The sequence below is a fragment of the Protopterus annectens genome, chromosome 3.part0 (assembly GCF_019279795.1).
Source record: "Protopterus annectens isolate FY-2018-M chromosome 3.part0, PAN1.0, whole genome shotgun sequence".
Classification (NCBI taxonomy): domain Eukaryota; kingdom Metazoa; phylum Chordata; order Ceratodontiformes; family Protopteridae; genus Protopterus; species Protopterus annectens.
In genome coordinates, this window is record NC_056731.1 from 1,195,077,776 (window position 1) to 1,195,098,757 (window position 20,982).

Genomic DNA, 20,982 nt, shown 5'->3' on the forward strand with positions numbered 1-20,982 from the left:
TTCTCCACTCCCGACTTCACCATCTCAGCATACCGTTTTCTGTTCTCGACCCGTGAAACATCCTCTCTGTGTAACTTTTCCATTAAGTCATCCCAAGAAACATAATTTCCACTTTCAGGTTCACTAGCATTCACCATTCCTCCTGACTGGAGGGTTGTAACAACACATATCTCTGCTGTCTCTTCATCTCTGAAAAGATTCTGTTGAAACACTTCTTCAAAGTTCATTTGCAGTTTCTCTTCTATATAATTCTCACACTGAGAAAGCTCAGACACTTTTTCAACTTCCTTGCATAAACATATAGCTTCCAACAAAGGCATGCCTGCTTTTGTATTTACACCTTTATCCCCCATTTCCAAACACTTCTCTTTGTCATTAAACATACTTTCTTCTGTTAATCTCACATTCCTTTCACTATCCACATGTTCCGAACACTCCAGCACTCTCTTCCTGGTTTCTCCAAGCTGCCTCCATGCTTGGAACAGAAACTAGAAGTGCTACATGAAAATGCATCCCGTGACGCAAGAGAGTAGGGAAGTTCATCAATGTCCTGGCCAGATTTCTAGTAGTATACATACCACCTTGGTTCTCTCCTGAGAGAGGCCACTAGCCTCAATGGGACTAATCTGGTCAAGAAAGGATACATTTAAAAAATAAACTTTTGCTTCCTGTTCAAGTTTTTCTAGTAGTTTTTGAACTTGACAGTAAATTCCCTAAAGTAGAAGGAGGTGGAAGGGGAATATTGAAGACGTGAGCCAATCTGCTTTGACTGCTGGTAATTGTTTTAAGGTTATTTTGATCTGGAAGGTTTATACTCCTTGGTTGAGATGGAGTGTTGGTCAGTGTTTTGAAATGTTTCAGTGTAGTAGATTAGCAGCAATTTTTCTAACATTTCAAAACTCCTTTGGTTGTAAAGCCACTAAGTTAAAGCCACTTCTAAGGTAAAATTATGTAAAATGTAAAGTGCCTAATCAATGTATTATAGGTTTTTATAAATTAAATGTATAAGACAAACAGTAAATATACAAGTTATGTATTAGTTTATGTAAGTGAGGTATTGATGAATGTCTCTTTAAGGCAGCATTGGAATCTTTTTGAATTTTGGCGCCAAATTGTCTTTATAATGAAAGCTGGTGATCGAATATTTTGGTTCTGAGGAAGTCTGTATATAAAACAGATGAAAGCGCTAAACCTGTAGAAGCATCGTTGTGGATTTGTGTCATTAAACGTGTTTCTGTACTGTTTGAGCTGCACTGTTTTATTTATACTGCACAAGGAATTGGATTTTATCTGTAGGTTTCACAGTTGATTCACTTCTAAGGTAAGACAAGTTTCTATTTAATTCCAAATTTTCATGTCTTTTTTTCAGTAAATTAAGGTGGCATGGATTATTAGTAGTTTCCCATTATTTCACATTTTCTGTATTTTAACACATTCCTAACTGTTGGTGAGATCCATGGTCATTACTGGTATTTTAATCTTTTTTGTTTTGTTTTGTTTTGTTTAATAAGGAAGTATTTGATGTCCTTCCACATCACTGTTGCAGTATTCATAATCTGTGGGATCTCCTGCCAAGGATAGCCCTATGTCCAGCCAGTATACCAAATTCTTTAATTCTTATCAGCTTCGTACGTCAGGTGTATGCTGCCCACATTGGCATTGGGTATAAAGTTAAGGTAGAGATACACCATATTCAGAACAACTTTGCCACCAGTCCAAAAGCCATAGTTGTATGTCATTCTGAATGCCCTTCACTGTGCTCGTTATACTGAGCCCTTTGAAGATAAGTACCTTGCTGGGGGTCCTTTTCTTTTCTTGTCTTTTGTTTTATAGTGCCTTTTGAGAGTTCTTGTCCTCCAAGAAAGGGGAAGGTCAGTTTGCAAGGCAGATTCCCCATAAAGATCATCACAACAACTGTTTGTTTTGTTTAGATGCTTCTCACAACCACACTCATTGTTCTCTTTTTTAGGCATTTGTGCCAAAGTCTCTTTGCAGCCGTCTGTCTTCTCTTTCTGTTTATCTTGAAAACCAATATCTCAACTTGTTGGCCCAGGGTACCACGGCAGAATATGTCTGATACTGTACTTGTCCAGCCTCTGCTGGACATTTCTGTTGAGGTGGATGATAACCCTGAAGACCACCCAGTGCTGACGTTAGTTTCTGCTGCTGTGACCCTTTCGGATGCCAGCATAGAACCAGCTTCTTTAACTCAGGGCTTGTTTAATGCCTTGATGGCTTTAGGACCACCACGGGGGGGGGTTTGGTTCCTGGCCCTCCTTGGTCCTTTTCCCCTAAAAGATCTAGGGAACCTGATTTCTCTGCCAAAGAAATAGACTTTGATGAGGATTCCTTGGCCTGCTCCTCCCAAATGCCATCACTATTGGACTATGACTATGAGGTGGAGGCGTCCTTAAGTCCTGACTCCCCTTTGGAAGAATTTTCCTTTGGAGATACAGTGGTTCGCTGATGGAGCATTTCAAGTGGGACTGCTCCCAAGCTTCTGACATCCAGAAAACATATTATGACTTGTTGCAAATAGATTCCCCTATCCCTTCTGCCAGTCTTACTGTTTTGGCGGCTCTGTTGGATACTTTTTCAGCTGCATGTTTGGCTTCTGATTTCCAGCTTCCTGCTCCTAGGAGAGCTGAACATTTTTATAAGGTGCCTGAGGCTTTCAGGTTTCTTTATGTGTCCTTCTTCTGACCTGGCTATGGTCTGTGTCTCTGCTGATAAGCCTTCTCAACTTTTACCTTCCTGTAAACTTTTTCTCTAGGTCAAGGATAGTCAAACTATGGAGAGGCTGGGGAAGAAGGTCTACACTTCTGCCACATTGGCATTTCATGCCATTAACTATTAAACTCACATGACCAGGTATATTTTGCCCCTTTTGTCTCAGCTGGGAGGGGTTCTTTCTGATCTGCTTGATACTGTGGTGAAGTTCACTGATATTTCTTTGGTCTGATCCACATCTTGGGTGGCTCATCACTTCATTAAGTGTAGTTACAATGTTGCTGATGCCTCCTCTAGAGCTGTTAATTCAGACTGTGTCTTGAGGCTATACTCCTGGATTTGTCTTCAAGCTTTGCCTGAGGACATTTGGCTAAACTTCTTGATGCTCCCTAGATAATATCCTTGGTAGTCCAGTGGCAGATTTATTTAAGACCTTACAGGACTAGGGCAAGGTTGTGAAGGACCTTAAAACAGATTTTTTATCTCTCCTATTCCTAAGTTTTAGAGGAATTATCCTGTTAAAACTGCCTTTATTTGTGGACAGCCTCGTCAGCCTACCAAAGGTAAGAGAGTCCATAGATGTGTTTTGTTCTTATAAATCAACCCAGATGTCTAGACCTCAAAAACCTTCCTTTCAGGACAAATCTGATTCCATCCGACAATCTACCTTCCCTTCCCCTCAGCCAGGTTTCCTTGTCTCTCAGACTTTAGCTGTCACTCCTTGTTCGGCAACAGACTACTTCAGACTCTTGGATTATTTCAATCATCCAAGTCTACTTCATGGTTTTGAAGTCTTTTTTCCCCTTTTTGGGCATTCCTCATTCCCCTTCAGGTCAAATTCCCCATTTTTCAAGGGCTTTGCAGGGTTTACTATATCAAGTCACTTTTCAACCCATCCCAGAGTCCCTAAGAGGTACAGGATTGTATTCCAGGGTGTTTCTGGTCCCCAGAAAGGAGGGATCCTGGAGACCTGTTCGAGATCCTATCATTTTTAGAATATTTTCCCCAAAGTCCCCATCTTCAGGATGTTTTCCCTCCAGACTGTTTCCACTTCCTCAAGCCGTCCTGGTTTCCCTAGATCTGAAAGACACTTCTCTTCATATTCCCATTCACCCTCCATTCAATAAATATTTGTTTCTCTGTTTCTTCCTGTTATTTTCAGTTTTCTGCTTTACCCTTTGGTTTTTCCACAACTCCAAAGGTATTCACCAAGCACCTGTCTCCAGTCGTATCTTTATGCATGCTTCAAGGAGTACAAGTATTTCCTTATCTAGATGATCTGCTCCTTCAAGGTCCCTTTCCTTCCAGGCTCTTGCAGGACCTGCACTTCACCGGGCCCCTGTTGCACAGTCTGGCTTCCACCATCAATCTCCAGCAGTCTGTCCTTTTCCCTATCAGGATCATATCTTCATGGGATGCAGGATTCAAACTGTTCCAATGCTGGCATCTCTGCCTGCTCCCAAGGTTCTGTCTCTCTAACAACCTACTTCCAGTCCTTGTTTCCTCTATCCCTCATGCCTGCCAGGGAATTTCTGGGCGCTATAAGGTTCATGGCCTCGACAATGCCCATGCTTCCTTTTGCCAAACTTCACTTGAGGAAGTTTCAGTGGTACCTGTGGTCAGTGTGGCTTCAGCAATGCCAGCTGCTGGAGTTTCCAGTTCCATTACTTCATTGTCTAAAACTTGAGCTTCAATGGTAAAGACTCTCAGTCCAGGTGTCATCTCAAGGGCCCTCAACAGATGCTTCAGATGAGGGGTGGGTGGCTGCTTTGGGCAGTATGAGGGTCCTGGGTCTCTGACCCCTTCATCAGTGACTGGATCGCACCAAAATCAAATAGATGCAAATCGTTATCTTTGCTCTCCCTGCCTTCCACTCTCTTTGGACCCCAGGACCTTTAAGGGTCTATACAGACAACATCACAGTCATGTGGTACATCAACAAGCATAAGGGCACAAGGTCTTATCTTCTTTGCAGATTAGCTGTTCAGGCCTGTAATGTAGCTATCCAAATGCAGGTTTCTGTGCAAGTAGTTTACATTTCTTTAGGATAAAACCTCGTGGCAGACTCTCAGAGCATCTCCAGGGCACACGCTTATGAGTAGATGCTTTAGAGAGGTGCTTCTGGACATAGTTCATTGATAGAATATCCCTCAGGTGGATCTCTTTGCCTCCCTTCTGAGCAGGCATTGTTCATGCTTTTGTTCCAGAACCCCAAGTCCACTAGCTTGGAGGGTGCACGTCTTTTTCATGGAAGGGGATTTATGCCTTTTCAGGGTCTTGTGTAAGATCATACAGGGCTCTCTGAAAATCATATAGACAACTCCTTTTTGGCAGAAACACTGGTTCTACCTCCTTTTACATATGGCCCAGGGCAGTCATCACAAGTTACCTTAGTGGGTACATCTTCTAACACAATTTTTCCCTTGACTCTCATCTGTCCAATGTTCACTTGACAATTTAGATGATAGGATTATATCCCCTTTCGACACAATTTCTCTGAGGGTGTGCTTAAGATTCTGCAGGAGGCGAGGAAACCCAGTACTAGAAAATCATGTATGTCCAAATGGAAGAGGTTTTCTGTTTGGTGTCTTAAGCTTCACAAGGATCCCTTTTCTGTGAGGGTCTTTTTGGTTCTGTCTTACTTGTGTGAACTACTCCATGCTGACTTAGCATATTCTTCTATCAAAGCTCCTTTGTCAGCTTGTCTGTCCTTGAACCCTTCATTGGCCTCTTGTTTTGAGGTTAAACAATTGCTGGAATGTGTCTTCCACATCAGGCCATCAAGAAAGCCTATCTCTCCTTCTTGGGACCATGATTTTGTTTTTGAGATGTTGACCCAGGCTCCCTATGACCCTGCTGCTGCTTCTTTAAAACATTGCACCTGGAAGACTGGTTTGTTGGTTGCCCTTACTTCCACCAAGTGAACTTCTGCCTTGAGGGTGGTCTCCCCTTTCTCAATTTTTTCATAGAGACATGGCCTCTCTGCATAACAATCCTTCTTTTATGTCCAAAGTGGTCAATAAGTTATCTCTTAATCAGTCTGTCCACCTTCCTTCCTTCCTTCCTTTATTCCTTCTCAGCAATTTTCTAGTGAGAAGGTTCTACACATCTTGGATTTTCATAGACAGCTGAGGTATTATTTGAACAAGAAAAAGGCAATATGAAAATCTGAGTAACTATTCATTTATTTTCTTACCAAGACTTTGGGTTTTGCAGTTTCTAAGCAAACCATGTCCTCTTGGAGTTTGAAAGCCATTTCTTTTTGTTATTCCTTTCTGTCTCTGTTTGAGCCCATTCTACCAATGCAGTGGCCTCCTGTGGGGTTTTCTTCAAGGGTTTGGACACGGGTTCCTCCCCTGAAGCTGCCATTTGGTTCACACTTTTACCAAACATTACAAGTTGTATGTCATTTCCACAGCCAGGGCAGGTTTTGCCAAGGCTATTCTTCATGGGTCTGTGGAGGGTTCCTCTTGCCTTCCTCCTCCCCTTCCTTGCCAGTAGGTTTTGTACTCTCCCACAGGTTATGAATACTGCAGTAGTCATATGGAAGCTGACACTGTACAGTCGTGTAAAATCTTTACCATTACAGTAGATGTCCTTCTCTTCATTGTTGCATTATTCATTCCTCCTCCTGCTCCCTTTTTTCTTTAGGATCATCTGCCTGGCCTAGAGAGTCTTTGCCCTTTCCTTAGACATTTCATTTTTCCTTGGAGGTACATATGTTTCTCCTTTCTCCTAGGGTAGCCTCTACTCTCCACACTTCTTAGTTTTGAATTTGAAGTGTATGTCCTATGCCAACACATAAGTTCATTGATGTAATAGTTATTGTAGTATATACTTTGAGGTATTTTCATAGATAGCTGTGGTTAATATGGGAGTAATATATCTGTCATCCAGCCTTAGATTAACTTGGTTACCAATTGTCAGAGGAAGAAATCTATTTGGGGGTGTGTTTATCTTTGGAAGAATTTTGATTGATTTGCTATGGTTGAAACTTTATGTCTTTTTAATAGTGGTATGGCACCTCCATCTGGTTTTGAGTCTGATAGTTATTGTATAAGAAAGCAGAGGGACAGATATTGTTGTTAAGCCAGCGTCTTATTGCTAGTATGTCTTGGATTATCATCATGTGGTCCAGGATTTGAATTAATTTATTTCTTTGCATATGCTTTTTTTATAGGCCAATTTGAGGCATTTTCTGTTTTGGGGTTGGTAAGTGGGATAAGAACTGAGGGATGGCTTGGTGTTATAAGATTAATGGGTACACTGAAATGTCCTTAATAAAACACGTATGTGGAGTGTAAGTCAAAATACATGCTCGACTAGAATAACTGGATGGCAGCCCTTCATGTTTTCATTAACTATATATTTACCTAATAAAGGGGTACTTCTTACCCATTCATTACCCACATATTCAATTGTATCCAGGAGCATGTGGTCCGGATATCCACGATTACTAAATAATGTCCTAATGGTATCAAGTTCCGTTCTCATCACAGCTTCGTCGAAGACATCCTCGCTGCACGGATACACTGCCCTTTCTGATGTTTTTAAAAATGTGTGGAGGATGGTTACTTGTAAAATGTAGGTAATCATTGGAAAAAAGTTGGTTTGCGGAAAATTCTAGAAGTGAATGTATGTTGGTCAAGACCAACCAAGGCGTCCAAATAAGCAATGTCCACAGTACTAGTTTGATGAGTAAATTTTAAAATGTAGAGGATAGATTGATGAAAGCCATAAATTCTTGTAATTCCTCTATAGAGGCCTTCCACAAAATAAAAATGTCATCCAAAATCTGGCATAGAATGAGATGTGAGTATAAAATGACTCTTAAATAACACTTCCTCTTCCCATTCCAGCATCACCATGTTGGCAAAGATGGGGGCACGACACCCATAGCAACACCTTTTGTTTGCTTGAAATATTCCCTTGAAACACAATATAATTGTGATCTAACACCAGTCCCATCATGTCACACAACAACACAACCTTGTCCCAACTAACCCCTGCATGTTTCCTGAGGCTGTTTGAGAAATGTTCGATTCCTAGTTCTCTGGGTATACTGGAGAAAAGATCGACCACATCAATGGTGACTAAGATGAGGTCTGGTCTCCAATATTCATGTTGTAATTTGCCCAAAAAACTCCACGAATCTTTCATGATGTGTGGGATATTTCCATAAATGTGTTTTAGTTGATGATCAATCCATTTCCATATGTTATAAGTCTTGGAATGGGAGCCGGAGATGATGGGTCTGAAGGGTGGTTGCTCCAAGGATTTGTGAAGTTTGGGTATGCCAACAAAGCATATGCTATGGAAATATCCCACACATCATGAAAGATTCGTGGAGTTTTTTGGGCAAATTACAACATGAATATTGGAGACCAGACCTCATCTTAGTCACCATTGATGTGGTCGATCTTTTCTCCAGTATACCCAGAGAACTAGGAATCGAACATTTCTCAAATAGCCTCAGGAAACATGCAGGGGTTAGTTGGGACAAGGTTGTGTTGTTGTGTGACATGATGGGACTGGTGTTAGATCACAATTATATTGTGTTTCAAGGGGAATATTTCAAGCAAACAAAAGGTGTTGCTATGGCAAGTCGTGTGCCCCATCTTTGCCAACATGGTGATGCTGGAATGGGAAGAGGAAGTGTTATTTAAGAGTCATTTTATACTCACATCTCATTCTATGCCAGATTTTTGGATGACATTTTATTTTGTGGAAGGGCTCTATAGAGGGATTTCCAGAATTTATGGCTTTCATCAATCTATCCTCTACATTTTAAAATTTACTCATCAAACTAGTACTGTGGACATTGCGTATTTGGAGGCCTTGGTTGGTCTTGACCAACATACATTCACTTCTAGAATTTTCCGCAAACCAACTTTTTCCAATGATTACCTACATTTTACAAGTAACCATCCTCCACACATTTTAAAAACATCGTAAGGGCAGTGTATCCGTGCAGCGAGGATGTCTTCGACAGAAGCTGTGATGAGAACGGAACTTGATACCATTAGGACATTATTTAGTAATCGTGGATATCCGGACCACATGCTCCTGGATACAATTGAATATGTGGGTAATGAATGGGGTAAGAAGTACCCCCCTTTATTAGGTAAATATATAGTTAATGAAAACATGAAGGGCTGCCATCCAGTTATTCTAGTCGAGCATGTATTTTGACTTACACTCCACATACATGTTTTATTAAGGACATATTACGACAACATTGGAATATACTTGTTAGTTCGAATTTGGAACGTAATGTGGGAAATTCTCCTGAATTTGTATATAAGACAGGCATTAATTTAAAAGATTATTAGAGAAAGCCAATTATGATAATGCCACAAAGGATATGTACAAAGGTACAACAAAATGCGTAGATGTAAACAGTGTAAGTTTATTAATGAATCCAGATACATTAGACTTAAAACTTCAACTCTACATGTATTAGAACTAGAACTGGAAATTGTAACACAAGTAGGGTGATATATATTGTTACATGTTGTACTTGTCCTATGTATTACATAGGCAAGACTGAAAGAGTTTTCAAAAAGCGTATATATGAACACCTTTACCGTATTCAGAGGAAGGACATGAAGAATGCATTGTCTAAACATATCCATGAATATGGTAAAGAGCACACTTTTCAGTTTGCTATCATAGATACCATTAGTTATTCAACATTTGGGGGAAACTGGAAGATGAAACTGGCTGCCTGGAAAGCAGATGGCAGATTTTATTAGACGCTACTAGACCCCCAGGACTAAACGAGTCCATCAGTATTAAACCTTTCTTGATCCTCTCTTAGTATAAGTCATTGAGTTATTATAGTATTGGTAATATACTTATTGATTTATTAAAAAGTCTCAAGTCTTCCAATATTGATAGTAGTATGAATATGAAATAGAGTTTTTAGTTTTTATATACTATATATAGTTTACATACATGTTTAAAAATAATTTTAAATATACAAATGTTTTATAAATATTTTATATAGTTTAATAGTTTGACAGTATAATTATTGTATACACTAGATATGGGTTTATTCAAATATCTAGGAAGATTATAAATATTGATTTTTTATGGTCATTGCTGCTGAATGTGCACTATACCTTTAAATGTTTTGGCGCAATTTTTAAAATGATTGTATTGGTTTATGTATAAAAAGGAAGTTATGGTGCTTGTTGACTGTTCTGAAGAAGACTGGGTTCCAGTTGAAAGCGCTTAACTGCTATAGGATTGTGGAATAAAAGAAAAGAATTTACATCCTTTCGTGCACGAGTTTCTTTGGGAAGTTCCTGTTCTTTTCAGTATTGAACAAGAAAAAGGCAATATGAAAATCTGAGTAACTATTCATTTATTTTCTTACCAAGACTTTGGGTTTTGCAGTTTCTAAGCAAACCATGTCCTCTTGGAGTTTGAAAGCCATTTCTTTTTGTTATTCCTTTCTGTCTCTGTTTGAGCCCATTCTACCAATGCAGTGGCCTCCTGTGGGGTTTTCTTCAAGGGTTTGGACACGGGTTCCTTCCCTGAAGCTGCCATTTGGTCCACACATTTACCAAACATTACAAGTTGTATGTCATTTCCACAGCCAGGGCAGGTTTTGCCAAGGCTATTCTTCATGGGTCTGTGGAGGGTTCCTCTTTGCCTTCCTCCTCCCCTTCCTTACAGTAGGTTTTGTACTCTCCCATAGGTTATGAATACTGCAGCAGTCATATGGAAGGACACTGTACAGTCGTGTAAAATCTTACCATTACAGTAGATGTCCTTCTCTTCATTGTTGCATTATTCATTCCTCCCTCCTGCTCCCTTTTTTCTTTTAGGATCATCTGCCTGGCCTAAAGAGTCTTTGCCCTTTTCCTTAGACATTTCATTTTTCCTTGGAGGTACATGTTCTCCTTTCTCCTAGGGTAGCTCTACTTCTCCTGGGGCACTTCAGTTTTGAATTTGAAGTGTATGTCCTATGCCAACACATAAGTCTGATGTAATTGTAATTGTAGTATATTATTGGAGGTATTTTCCTAGATAGCTGTGGTTAAAATGGGAGTAATATATGTCTCATCCAGCCATAGTTTAACTTGGTTACTAATTGTCAGAGGAAGAAATCTAGTTGGGGGTGTGTTTATCATTGGAAGAATTTTGATTGATTTATATGGTTGAAACTTTATGTCTTTTTAATAGTGGTATGGTACCTCCATCTGGTTTTGAGCCTGATAGTTATTGTATAAGAAAGCAGAGGGACAGATATTGTTGTTAAGCCATGTCTTATTGCTAGTATGTTTGGATTATCATCAAGGGTCCAGGATTTGAATTAATTTATTTCTTTGCATATGCTTTTTTTAAATAGGCCACTCTGAGGCATTTTCTGTTTTGGGGTTGGTAAGTGGGATAAGAACTGAGGGATGGCTTGGTGTTATAAGATTAATGGGTACACTGAAATGCATAAGGGTGAAAGAGATAAGGTAAAAGGGAGGAAAAGTGCTGGATTTAGATTACTATCCTGGTCTGTACATGGTTTCAGAACAGATAAAAGTGAATAGAATGTTTCCTTATCCATTTAGGAGGTATGTGAAATAGTTTGGATGTGACTTTATTCTGATCAATAATTGGATGTGATTAAGGAAGACTCAGTGATGGTATATGTATGTATATTAGCAGGCTTATTTTAAATGTGTTTCTCAAATGGTTTACAATTAGCAATTTCGGTTATTGGAATATTATACTGAATGTAATACACCAGAGGACAGTACAAAGTAAGGTTGTATGTAAGAGTGACAGAATTTCCAAGGAAAAATTAGGGGTTACAGTTCCTTTTTGAAGATGTTTGGGGTTTCATAGTAAAAGTTGTGTTAATTCTGAGTAGCTTAGGTTAATGTACTGCACCAGGGAAGTTTTATTTCATTAGTTTAAAAGATGAATCTTTCTCTGTTAGGAAGATTTTCTTTGTCTGTTAGGCAGTAAAAGTGTTTTTATATGCTGGAGTCGGGAGGACAGAGTCAAGGGAATAAAGAAGGAAGATATATGTGGGGTAGGTGGGGAATTGGTATAGGCTAGGGGGGGTAAAGAAGTAGATGTTAAAATCTATAACATAACACAATGCTTGGAATGTGGTCAAAAATCATATCTTTATTAACTAGTCAGTATGTTGAAAACTTACTAGAGGGAGTTGCGTATAAAGTACAGCGATGACAGGAGATGGGGAAAACAGAGTGTAGATAGTGGGTTTTTTGGATCTAGTTGTTTTACATGTAGGAAGATGGCACTAAAACAGCACATTTTAGATTGTGGTGGTCCTGCGTACTTTGTTATTAAACTTAAAAGGCTGAGATGTTTAGCTACATGTTGAAGTCCCAGCATTCATTTTTTGTTTCCCTTTCAAATAGACAGTTTTCTTTCTTTTATTTAAGTCAGTAACTGCTGCCCTTGGAGTTTGTGGCCACAATTTAGTTGATAACAAAAATTAGGTGTTTGGTAGAAGGGGACGTGTGATTTTTTTCCACTCCACAGCTACCTGCCAGAAAGAGGAAAAAAGAAGCGCGCACATTTTTATTGGAGTGACTGCGAAAAGCAATGCAAATACTGCTAAGCCTTTGGAATGCTTGAACAACCTTTTCCCTAGAGTTTTCAGAGCCCCTTGTACAGCCCAAGGCGATGCCTAGAGAAGTAAGTCAGCAATGTGGGTTGCTGTTACAGTAGGGAGAAAAACATTTGCAGTGTATAAAATATAGTAGTTCTCATTTAATAATTGTGTACAGTGTTCGTCAGGTGAAGGGCACAAGTTCTTTCAAGCAACTCTGTGCAAAAGGTAAAATATACTTTTGGAGCTCTTTCGTTATTGTGTGAATAATTACTACTCATTTGTTATATAAACGACTTGCCCAAAGCATGTAAATTACATAGCTTAAGTTATGCAGCTTATTTTCAGTGTCATGAGGAAAATAGTTTTCCATGGCATTATATTGCTTTAACTGTACAACATGAACCTTCAGTTTTGATTTTATTAGTGATGCTGTTTTTTCTTCCTTTCAGGCTATTGTCACCACTATAAAGAAGAAACAATACAACTTTCTTGACCAGCGAAAGACAGATTTTGACCAGGATTATGATGAATTCTGCAAACAAATCAGTGATCTTCAAGTAAGTCTTCTGTTGGCAAAATACTGCTTTTATGAGCTTTAGTTTTAGTTTTAGTTGGTTGAAATCATGATGATCTTAGCTCTGACAGTCTTTTGTCTGAAGAACTTGTTGGGGATCAAAACATAATCGCAAATTGAACAGCCTGCTTTGAGCCCCAGTTTCATGTAGGCATTTAAGGGAATTTGCCATTCAAACTATCTTTTTTTTCCAGCAATGCATCTTTATTGCCATCAAGTTAAATTTTATCTGTGGTAGTTAAATCATGAAGTTGTATCCTAGATTATATAGGCTGTATTTTGCAAGAGCTCTCCTAGTGATGTGATTAATGTCAGATAAGTTCTGGGAAATTCTTATCTTAAGCTTATTATTCATTTTACCCATGTAGAAGGATGGGCATTTCAAACATTTTATGTAGTAAACAACCATTTCTGAACTGCAGTCATGTCTCTTTTTGCTTTGAAATTTCTTCCCTGTGCAAGCGCAAGTAATATGATCTGTTTCACTCAATATTTTCAAAAGCTGCAGATTTGGGGTCCGCATAAAAAAATTCCAGTCTCTAATAGATCCATTTTATCTACATTTGTCTCAAGAAAAGCTTAAGACTCTTACCTTTTTTGAAAATGAATGTTGGGCCAGGTTCCACCATCTTACTGATCTGTTTATTGCTTTCAATAATGATTCAGTTTGATTCCATGATTTTTCCGATGGCTAGTTGTTCGTGGGTAAATGTGGTAGCCAGACTGTTTGTGGTTTCCTTTGTTTGGGTCAGTATATAGCACTTTGAAATCAAGGTCTAGTCTGTAGGGTGGTTCTAGAATGATTTCGTTTTTGGAAAGCTTCAGGGATTTAATCTGTTCGAGGAGGCTATGTAACATGCTGGTTTCATACCCTATGCTTCCTTCTCCTTCCCTTTCAAAGACAAATGTATATATAACTTATTTTAACCTTCTGTTCTTTCATACATCTTTTTTTTCTATCCTGTCACAAGTCTCACTGTGTTTGTCCCAAATTTACATTTAACTCATTATATTGCTTTCTTCCTAATATTTGTCTCTATACCTCTAAATATACTTTTCTGTACTTTTCCTTGTGCGTTACCCATCAGTAAGACCATGTCTTATAGAAAAGCCTTATTGACCACAAATGTCTAATCATTCTCATCCCCTTTCTTTTGGATGTTTCTTCAGTCAGTTGTTTTAATCCCTTCACCTTCCAAAATATTTTTCATTATCCCCTTATGAAGCCCATATAGCTTAATGATCGGAGTACATTGCAGTAGTTTTCACTTCTTCTACTTTCTTCATATCATCTGAACACAAAACATAATCTCACATCTCAAATTCCCTCTTACATTTATTTCTGTTGTTTTCCCATTAACAACTTACTATACTTAATCACCACCTTCGTGACTTGTGTGTGTTGCCTTATTTTTCCTTTTATCTTCTTCAAATTATAGTTTAAATCCACTATCATTAAAATAGTCAGATTAGCCGCTACACATATTTAGGAGAGTATCACATCAATGTAAAATGCAAATGAGTGAAAACACATTTTAGTCACAATTTGAAATGCCTCTTTAAATGGAAAAGCTAAATATTGCTGAACTGGATGTTTCTATTGTTTGGCAACAACAGTGAAATAATTAATACCCCTTTGAGTGCTGCCAAAGTGTTTGCACCTCTGTTTGGTACATTTTTGTAGTTAAAATATCATTAAGCAGTTGCAGAAAAAAATTCCTGTAAGCTGTTGAGTCATCTGACAAAATACTGAGAAAAAAAATTTCGCCATCATTTTAAAGTTAGTATTCAGCTGCAGGAAAAGTAGAAACACTGGCTGTGCTTGCGCATTAAAAAATGCAGTCATGCTTTATTAGTTTAGGGTGCAAGTTGCTGTTTAATGTTACCTTAGTCACTCTAATGGTATGAGTAATGAGTTAAAGTGTTGTGTCTCTTAATTGAGCAGAGTATGTGCAGCTAGTCTGTTAGTAGGTGAGGCATTTTTTTTTCATACACTTGGTAAATTTAATATATGGTACTTGTATTATCATTATTATTGTTTGTTTTTTAAACTTAATTTTATTGTTTTTGCTTTTAAAACTTCAATGTTATCTTTTTTAAGCACCCTTCCTAAATTATCACTTAAGACACAGGAAAACATACAATCTGATGTTGTAAATCTTTATTCATTCCTTACTGTTAGGACTTCGGTTCCATCCTCGGAACTGACATGGCCGGTACCAGGCTCGCGCCAGCCAAAAATTCTCAGCTAAGACTTACCCACAATGCCCCTCTCATAGTCTCTTCAGATCTCATTTGCCGTGTTCCTCGTCAGATGTGCCAAGCCTTCTCTCAGCTAAGTGTAGCTTCTTTTTTGGTTATTACGAGTCTTTAGTCTTAGACAGTTTTTATCGTCTAAAGTTATTTCTCATCTCTACCTTCTCCTGACTAAACACTACCCACTACCTTGGTAGTTCTTTTATACCATCATTAGTACTACTCCCTCCCTCCCTACCTTAATAGGCCCTCCTCTTACCTTTTTGGTGTTTTTAGTACCATTGTTGGTATTCATTTCCTGCTATCTGTACAAAAATAAAAGTGCTTTCTTTCACTGTCCTATCTCTTGTTGCTAGATATATTTGTTGTGTGGTAGTACTAGTGTGTTTTATAATGGCGGATAAGGCCAAGCTTGGTGACAAGTGTGGGCGTAAGATGCCCAATTCTGAAGGTCACGCCTGGTGTGTTTACTGTTTGGGTGTTGACCACCTTAATGTCTTTTGGTCCCAACATCCCCGTCCTCCTCGGAACTGAGTTGACACCGGGTTTCTCCTGCACCATCGGCACAGACAGCTTCGGCACTAGGGTCCCTGTCTTCTCCCTCGGTGCCGCCCTTGATTCTGACTCAGACTCCTTCCACTGTACTGGCTTCGGCACCATCCCCCCACGGTGCTGACTTTGTTTGTGACACTGTGCCGATGTCTTAACATGGTTCCACTGGTAATGACACCTTCAGTTCTGAATGTCAAGCACCTTCCCAGAACTAGGTGTTCTCCATCTTATGACCCCTTTTTGGGACAACAATTTAATCCTTTTCTTGAGAGATCAGACTCTCCATTGGCAGCATCCTTCAGATCCACCAGGAGTCTTTCGTAACAGGATGTAGTGAGGGTTGTGGACCAGAGGATTAACCACCCAGACCAGGTCTTCCCTCCCTCTTTGAATGGAAGCTCTCACGGCGTATTCTTCTGTCTATCCTCCTCCAACATCCACCCAGGTTTCGGAGACTTCGGTACCGATGGCCATCCCGGTGCATAGTGTCTCAGCTCTGATAGCAGAGGCTTCCCTGTCAGCACCAATTACTCTTAGTGCCATGGCTTCTTTGGAACTGGTGCACTCTCAGAGCTGTTATTGGGTTGTCGGCACCATGGCACCTAGTTTAGCGCCAATTTGATTCTGTGGTGATGTTTACAGCCACGGCTCTCTCGGCAGCTGCTGGTCCTCTCTCGGAGAGCCTCACCTGGAGGCGGGCTCCTCTGGGCAGGGTGTGACCCCGGTTCCGTGGTCATCCTTCTTGGTTCCGGGCTCCCATCCCTCCTCGGGCAGGCCTGCTTTCCAGGTGATGGAGCGGGTCCTTGCTTCAATAAGCTTGCAGTTGACATGATTGGCATTGGAACCAGAACCCTACTCTAGCATGCAGCTGTCCCACCTTCCTACTTTGGAACCTTGAACATGGGAGCCGCAAGACCTGCCCTTGAAAGGAACCCTTCCTCCGGAGTCCTCCTCAGAAGATCCCACTGGGGAGCCACCCTGTTAGAAACTTTGCAAGAGGAAGCATCTTGATTCCTCTGAGGAATCCATCACTGAAGACACCGATTGTGATGAGGGAGAAGGGTCCCCATGGTCTCCCCTGGAAGACGTCTCATTTGGAGACATTCTTGAGATCCTCAAGCAGAGGGGAGACTGGAAGCCCTCCAACCCTTCGGAGGAATCAGTGTTCTTGCAGGCTTTCCGTGCTCAACCATCTACTTCCTGGGTGACCCCACCTGCAGATGAGTTCATTCGACTTATTGTGCAGCGTGCCTGGAAGGCCCCGGACAACATAGAACCCATCCCCCGGAGGCCAGATAAAATTTTGTCCACTCCTGAAGACCAACCCAATTGGTCCAAACAGCTGGTAGTCGATTCCATGGTCGTGCCGGCGGTCACCAAGAGGGAATTGGCAGAAGATAGTTCCACTGTTCATCCCCCTAACAGGGAGTCTCGGGCTATGGACAGACTGGGGAAGTGGACCTACACTTCAGTGACCTTTGCCATTCGGTCACTGAATTACCTGGCACACTTTACTCGCCTCCAAAGAGACCTAATCTCAGAAATGTCTGCCTCTTTGGCGGAGGTACTGCCTGAGGAGGTGCGTGATACCTTGGAATCAATATTGAACTCCTCAATGCACTTGATTTCTCACACTACTGAGGGGGCAGCTAGAGCAGCTGCATTGGGCATAGTTATGAGATGGCATGCTTAGATGTGTTTGTGTGACTTCATGGACCCTTTTAAATCTTCCTTTGTCAATGCGCCTGTTGATGAATCTTCCCTTTTTGGTCCCAAAGTAAGAGACACACTTTCACATAGTGAGAAGGATGGAAAGACCATTTTTGCTGTGGGCATACATTTTTCCACCCCCAGAGGTCCTACTCCAGGAATCAGAGGGGAGGAAAATTGGGTTCAAAACGTCCCAAGGATTTTTCGTGGCACTCGTGATGAGCAATCCCCCTGGAGCAGAGGGGGCAACTCATCTGGAAGATTGCCCTTTCGGGGCAGAGGGGGTCTGTGCAACCAGGGCGCTAGAGATTCCTTCTCTTGCAGACCCTTCCAGAACTCCTAAACATTGGCCCGATTGCTTTCCTCTGGAAGCAATCGGGGGTTGATTTTTTCTGCATCTACAGGCCTGGCAACTCATAATGGATGTGTGGGTGCAGAGAATAACATCCAGAGGCTATCATATCCCTTTCAACCTCACTCCCAGACCCATAAAACAAATCCCTGATGTCCCACCCAGTCAGAGGGAGGCTGTAGCCTTAGAAATCGAAAAGCTACTAAGAAAAAGAGTCATCCAACCAGTCCCACCAGACCAAAGACTGGTTGGGACTTAGGCTTTTACTCGAGGTTCTTTTTAGTGCCAAAAAAGACAGGGGACTGGAGACCAATCCTGGATCTTAGCTTGCTAAACAAATGCATCAAACCTCAAAAATTCCGGATGGTCATGGACAGCCCCTAGAGTTATTACTTAATGCATGGCAGTTGTAGTAGCTCATCTCTGACTACAAGGATTCCAGGTGTTTCCATAGCTAGATGATTGGCTGCTTACCACTATGACCAGGAATCTTCTCATTCTCAGTCTCTCTTGCACTCGAGGCCTTGCTCTTCACCTAGGTTTCACGATCAACATGGACAAATCACACGTCTCCAACAAGAGCACTGGAATTCATTGTAGCAATCTTCGACACAACGTCCTGTCAAGCTTCCCTTCCTCCTCACAGGCTTTCAAAAATAAGAAACCAGATTCAAGTCCACCTCTCACAGACATTTATACCAGCACGCCTTGTACTACAACTATTGGGCTCTATGGCAGCAACCATTACCTTAGTACCACTGGCGAGGTTGCACATGAGACTATTATAGTGGCTCTTTTCATCAAAATGGTCGATCTTAACCCACCCACTTCAACATGATACGCCTTACAAATCTTTGCAAGAAATATGGCGGATGAAGCCAGAAACAAATCTTTGGTGTCTACCGTTCTGTCTTCCCCAGCCCAGGGCCACGGTGACCATGGACGCTTCCCTGTTAGGGTGGGGGGGGGCATTTCCAGGGAAATACAGTCCAAGGCACCTGGTCCCCTATGGAGGCCAATTTGCACATAAATATCCGGGAATTGAGGGCAGGTTTCTTAGCATTCCAAGCGTTCCACACATCCCTTCCTTCCAGGACCATTGCAATTCAGTTGGACAACATTTCAGTCATTTAGTACATTAACAAACAAGGCGGAACCAGGTCTTACCCCCTGTGTTGGGAAGCCATGAGAATTTGGCATTGGGTGATGGATTCCAACCACTTTTTCATAGCAACACATATTCCCAGGAGTTCCAGTCTTATTGCAAGACAGTCTGAGCAGGAACATTTTGGTGCCTCATGAGTGGTCCCTCAGTCCAATAATAGTGGATCAGATCTTCTGCCATTGGAGCAGGCCTTGCTGTGACCTGTTTGCTTCACACCTAAACAGCAAATGCAGAAGCTATTTTGCCCTGATCCCCCCTCAGGGGAAGTCACTGAGGGATGCCCTGACACACAGTTGGCCCCTGGGTCTACTGTATGCATTTACCCTCATCCAAAAATTTCTACAGAAAGCGCAAAGGTTGAAAATCAAAGTGATCCTCATGGCCCCTTATTGGCCCCATCAAGTCCAGTTCCTATTCCTATGGCCTCACCTGATTCACAGCCCGTGAATCCTGGATCAATCCCAGGGTCTGCTGTCTCATCCTCAGGGACTGATTCACCACACTCTCCAGAGCCTCAAGTTCACAGCTTGGTTTCTCCACTTCTGATGATTGCCAAGCTACCTGATATTTCATCCCCTGTTCGGAAGATCCTTCTTGCTTCACACAAACAGTCCACCAGAAAAATTTATTCCAGTAAGTGGACTAGGTTCTCTGTATGGGCCAAAGAACATAACATAGTCCCCTTTTCCATGCCTATTCAGAAGATCCTTCAATACCTCACTACCCTGTTGCAAACAGGAGCTTCAGCATTGACAATTACAGTGCATTTAGCAGCTATTGCAAACTTTCACAATGGAATTGACAATTCATCTGTTATGTCACACCGACTGTGCAAAAACTTCATGAAAGGAGTATTATGTATTAAACCTCCTGTCAAGCCTCCTATAGAACCATGAGACTTGACGTTGGTGCTTCAGTTGTTAACGAGTCCTCCATTCGAGCCTTCTAATTCCCATGATATCAGATTTTTGTCTTGGAAAACTCTACTTCTAGTAGCCCTTACCTCAGCGAGAAGAGCATCTGAGTTGCAGGCCGTCAGTGTCAAGAGACCTTACTTGATTTTTCATAGGGAAAGAGTGTCTCTATGTATCGACCCCTCCTTTTTGCGCAAGGTCATTTCTGTTTTTTTCCATTAATCAATCTATTGACCTACTGGTTTTCTTTTCTCACCATTCAAATAGAGGGGAATACCTTCTGCATACCCTCGATGTTTGGGTCTATATTAGAACACCGAACTTTCAAAATTTCGAGTTTTCTAATATCGAACCCTATTAATCAAAAATTTAAAGCATCGAACATACAGAACAGTGAACGCTGTTCCAAAACACATACACAGAACGCAAGCACACCAAACAAACAGTAATCCACACACATACACCTAAACTCTTACACCTAACCCTCCACTAAACTATACATACACCACTAACTATCCACTTACCTTAACCCAAACTCTAACCCTAAGGTCCGTCACTATCGCACAGTCACCTCACTCGTGCCCTAACCCTAACTCACCTACCCCACCCTAACCCTCACGTCTACACAATCGCACACTTACCTGAACCCGACCCGTAACTTTCCACCACAGCGCTGAAAATACTGAAGCAAGAGAAACGGACAACCAAATTCTTTCCCTAGGAAAAAATTCAGTTTTCTGTTTTTTCGATATTTTCAGCGGGTCGATATTAGAACACTTGAAATTTTGAAAGTTCAGTGTTCTAATATAGACCCCAATGTTCATAGGCAACTTCCTTTCTACTTGGACAGAACTAAATCTTTCAGAAAAATGGATCAATTGTTTGTGGCCTTTGGAGGACCCAGAATGGGTAAACCTGTTGCCAAAATGACTTTATCTTCTTGGCTCAGAAACGCCATTATTTTCATTTACCATCAAAACAAAGTGTCCTTACCTTCCAAAATACAGGCTCACTCTACTAGATCGATGGCTTCCTCAGTGGCTTTTCATTCCAGAGCCTCTATGGATGATATCTGTGCAGCAGCCACTTGGGCAAGACTTCATACCTTTATCACTCATTACAAATTGGATTTGGCCT

The 20,982-nt window shown here is 40.9% G+C and overlaps 1 protein-coding gene across 1 annotated transcript in view; it reads left to right on the plus strand.

The window, feature by feature from the left end:
- The first annotated feature begins 11,144 nt into the window (after positions 1 to 11,144).
- LOC122797019 (dynein axonemal heavy chain 5-like) overlaps positions 11,145 to 20,982 on the plus strand; it is a 68,643-nt gene continuing 58,805 nt past the window's right edge. The window contains exons 1-2 of the mRNA XM_044065788.1: positions 11,145 to 11,204; positions 12,772 to 12,879. Coding sequence (XP_043921723.1) covers positions 11,145 to 11,204; positions 12,772 to 12,879 — 168 coding nt within the window. The remainder of the gene's footprint in view (positions 11,205 to 12,771; positions 12,880 to 20,982) is intronic.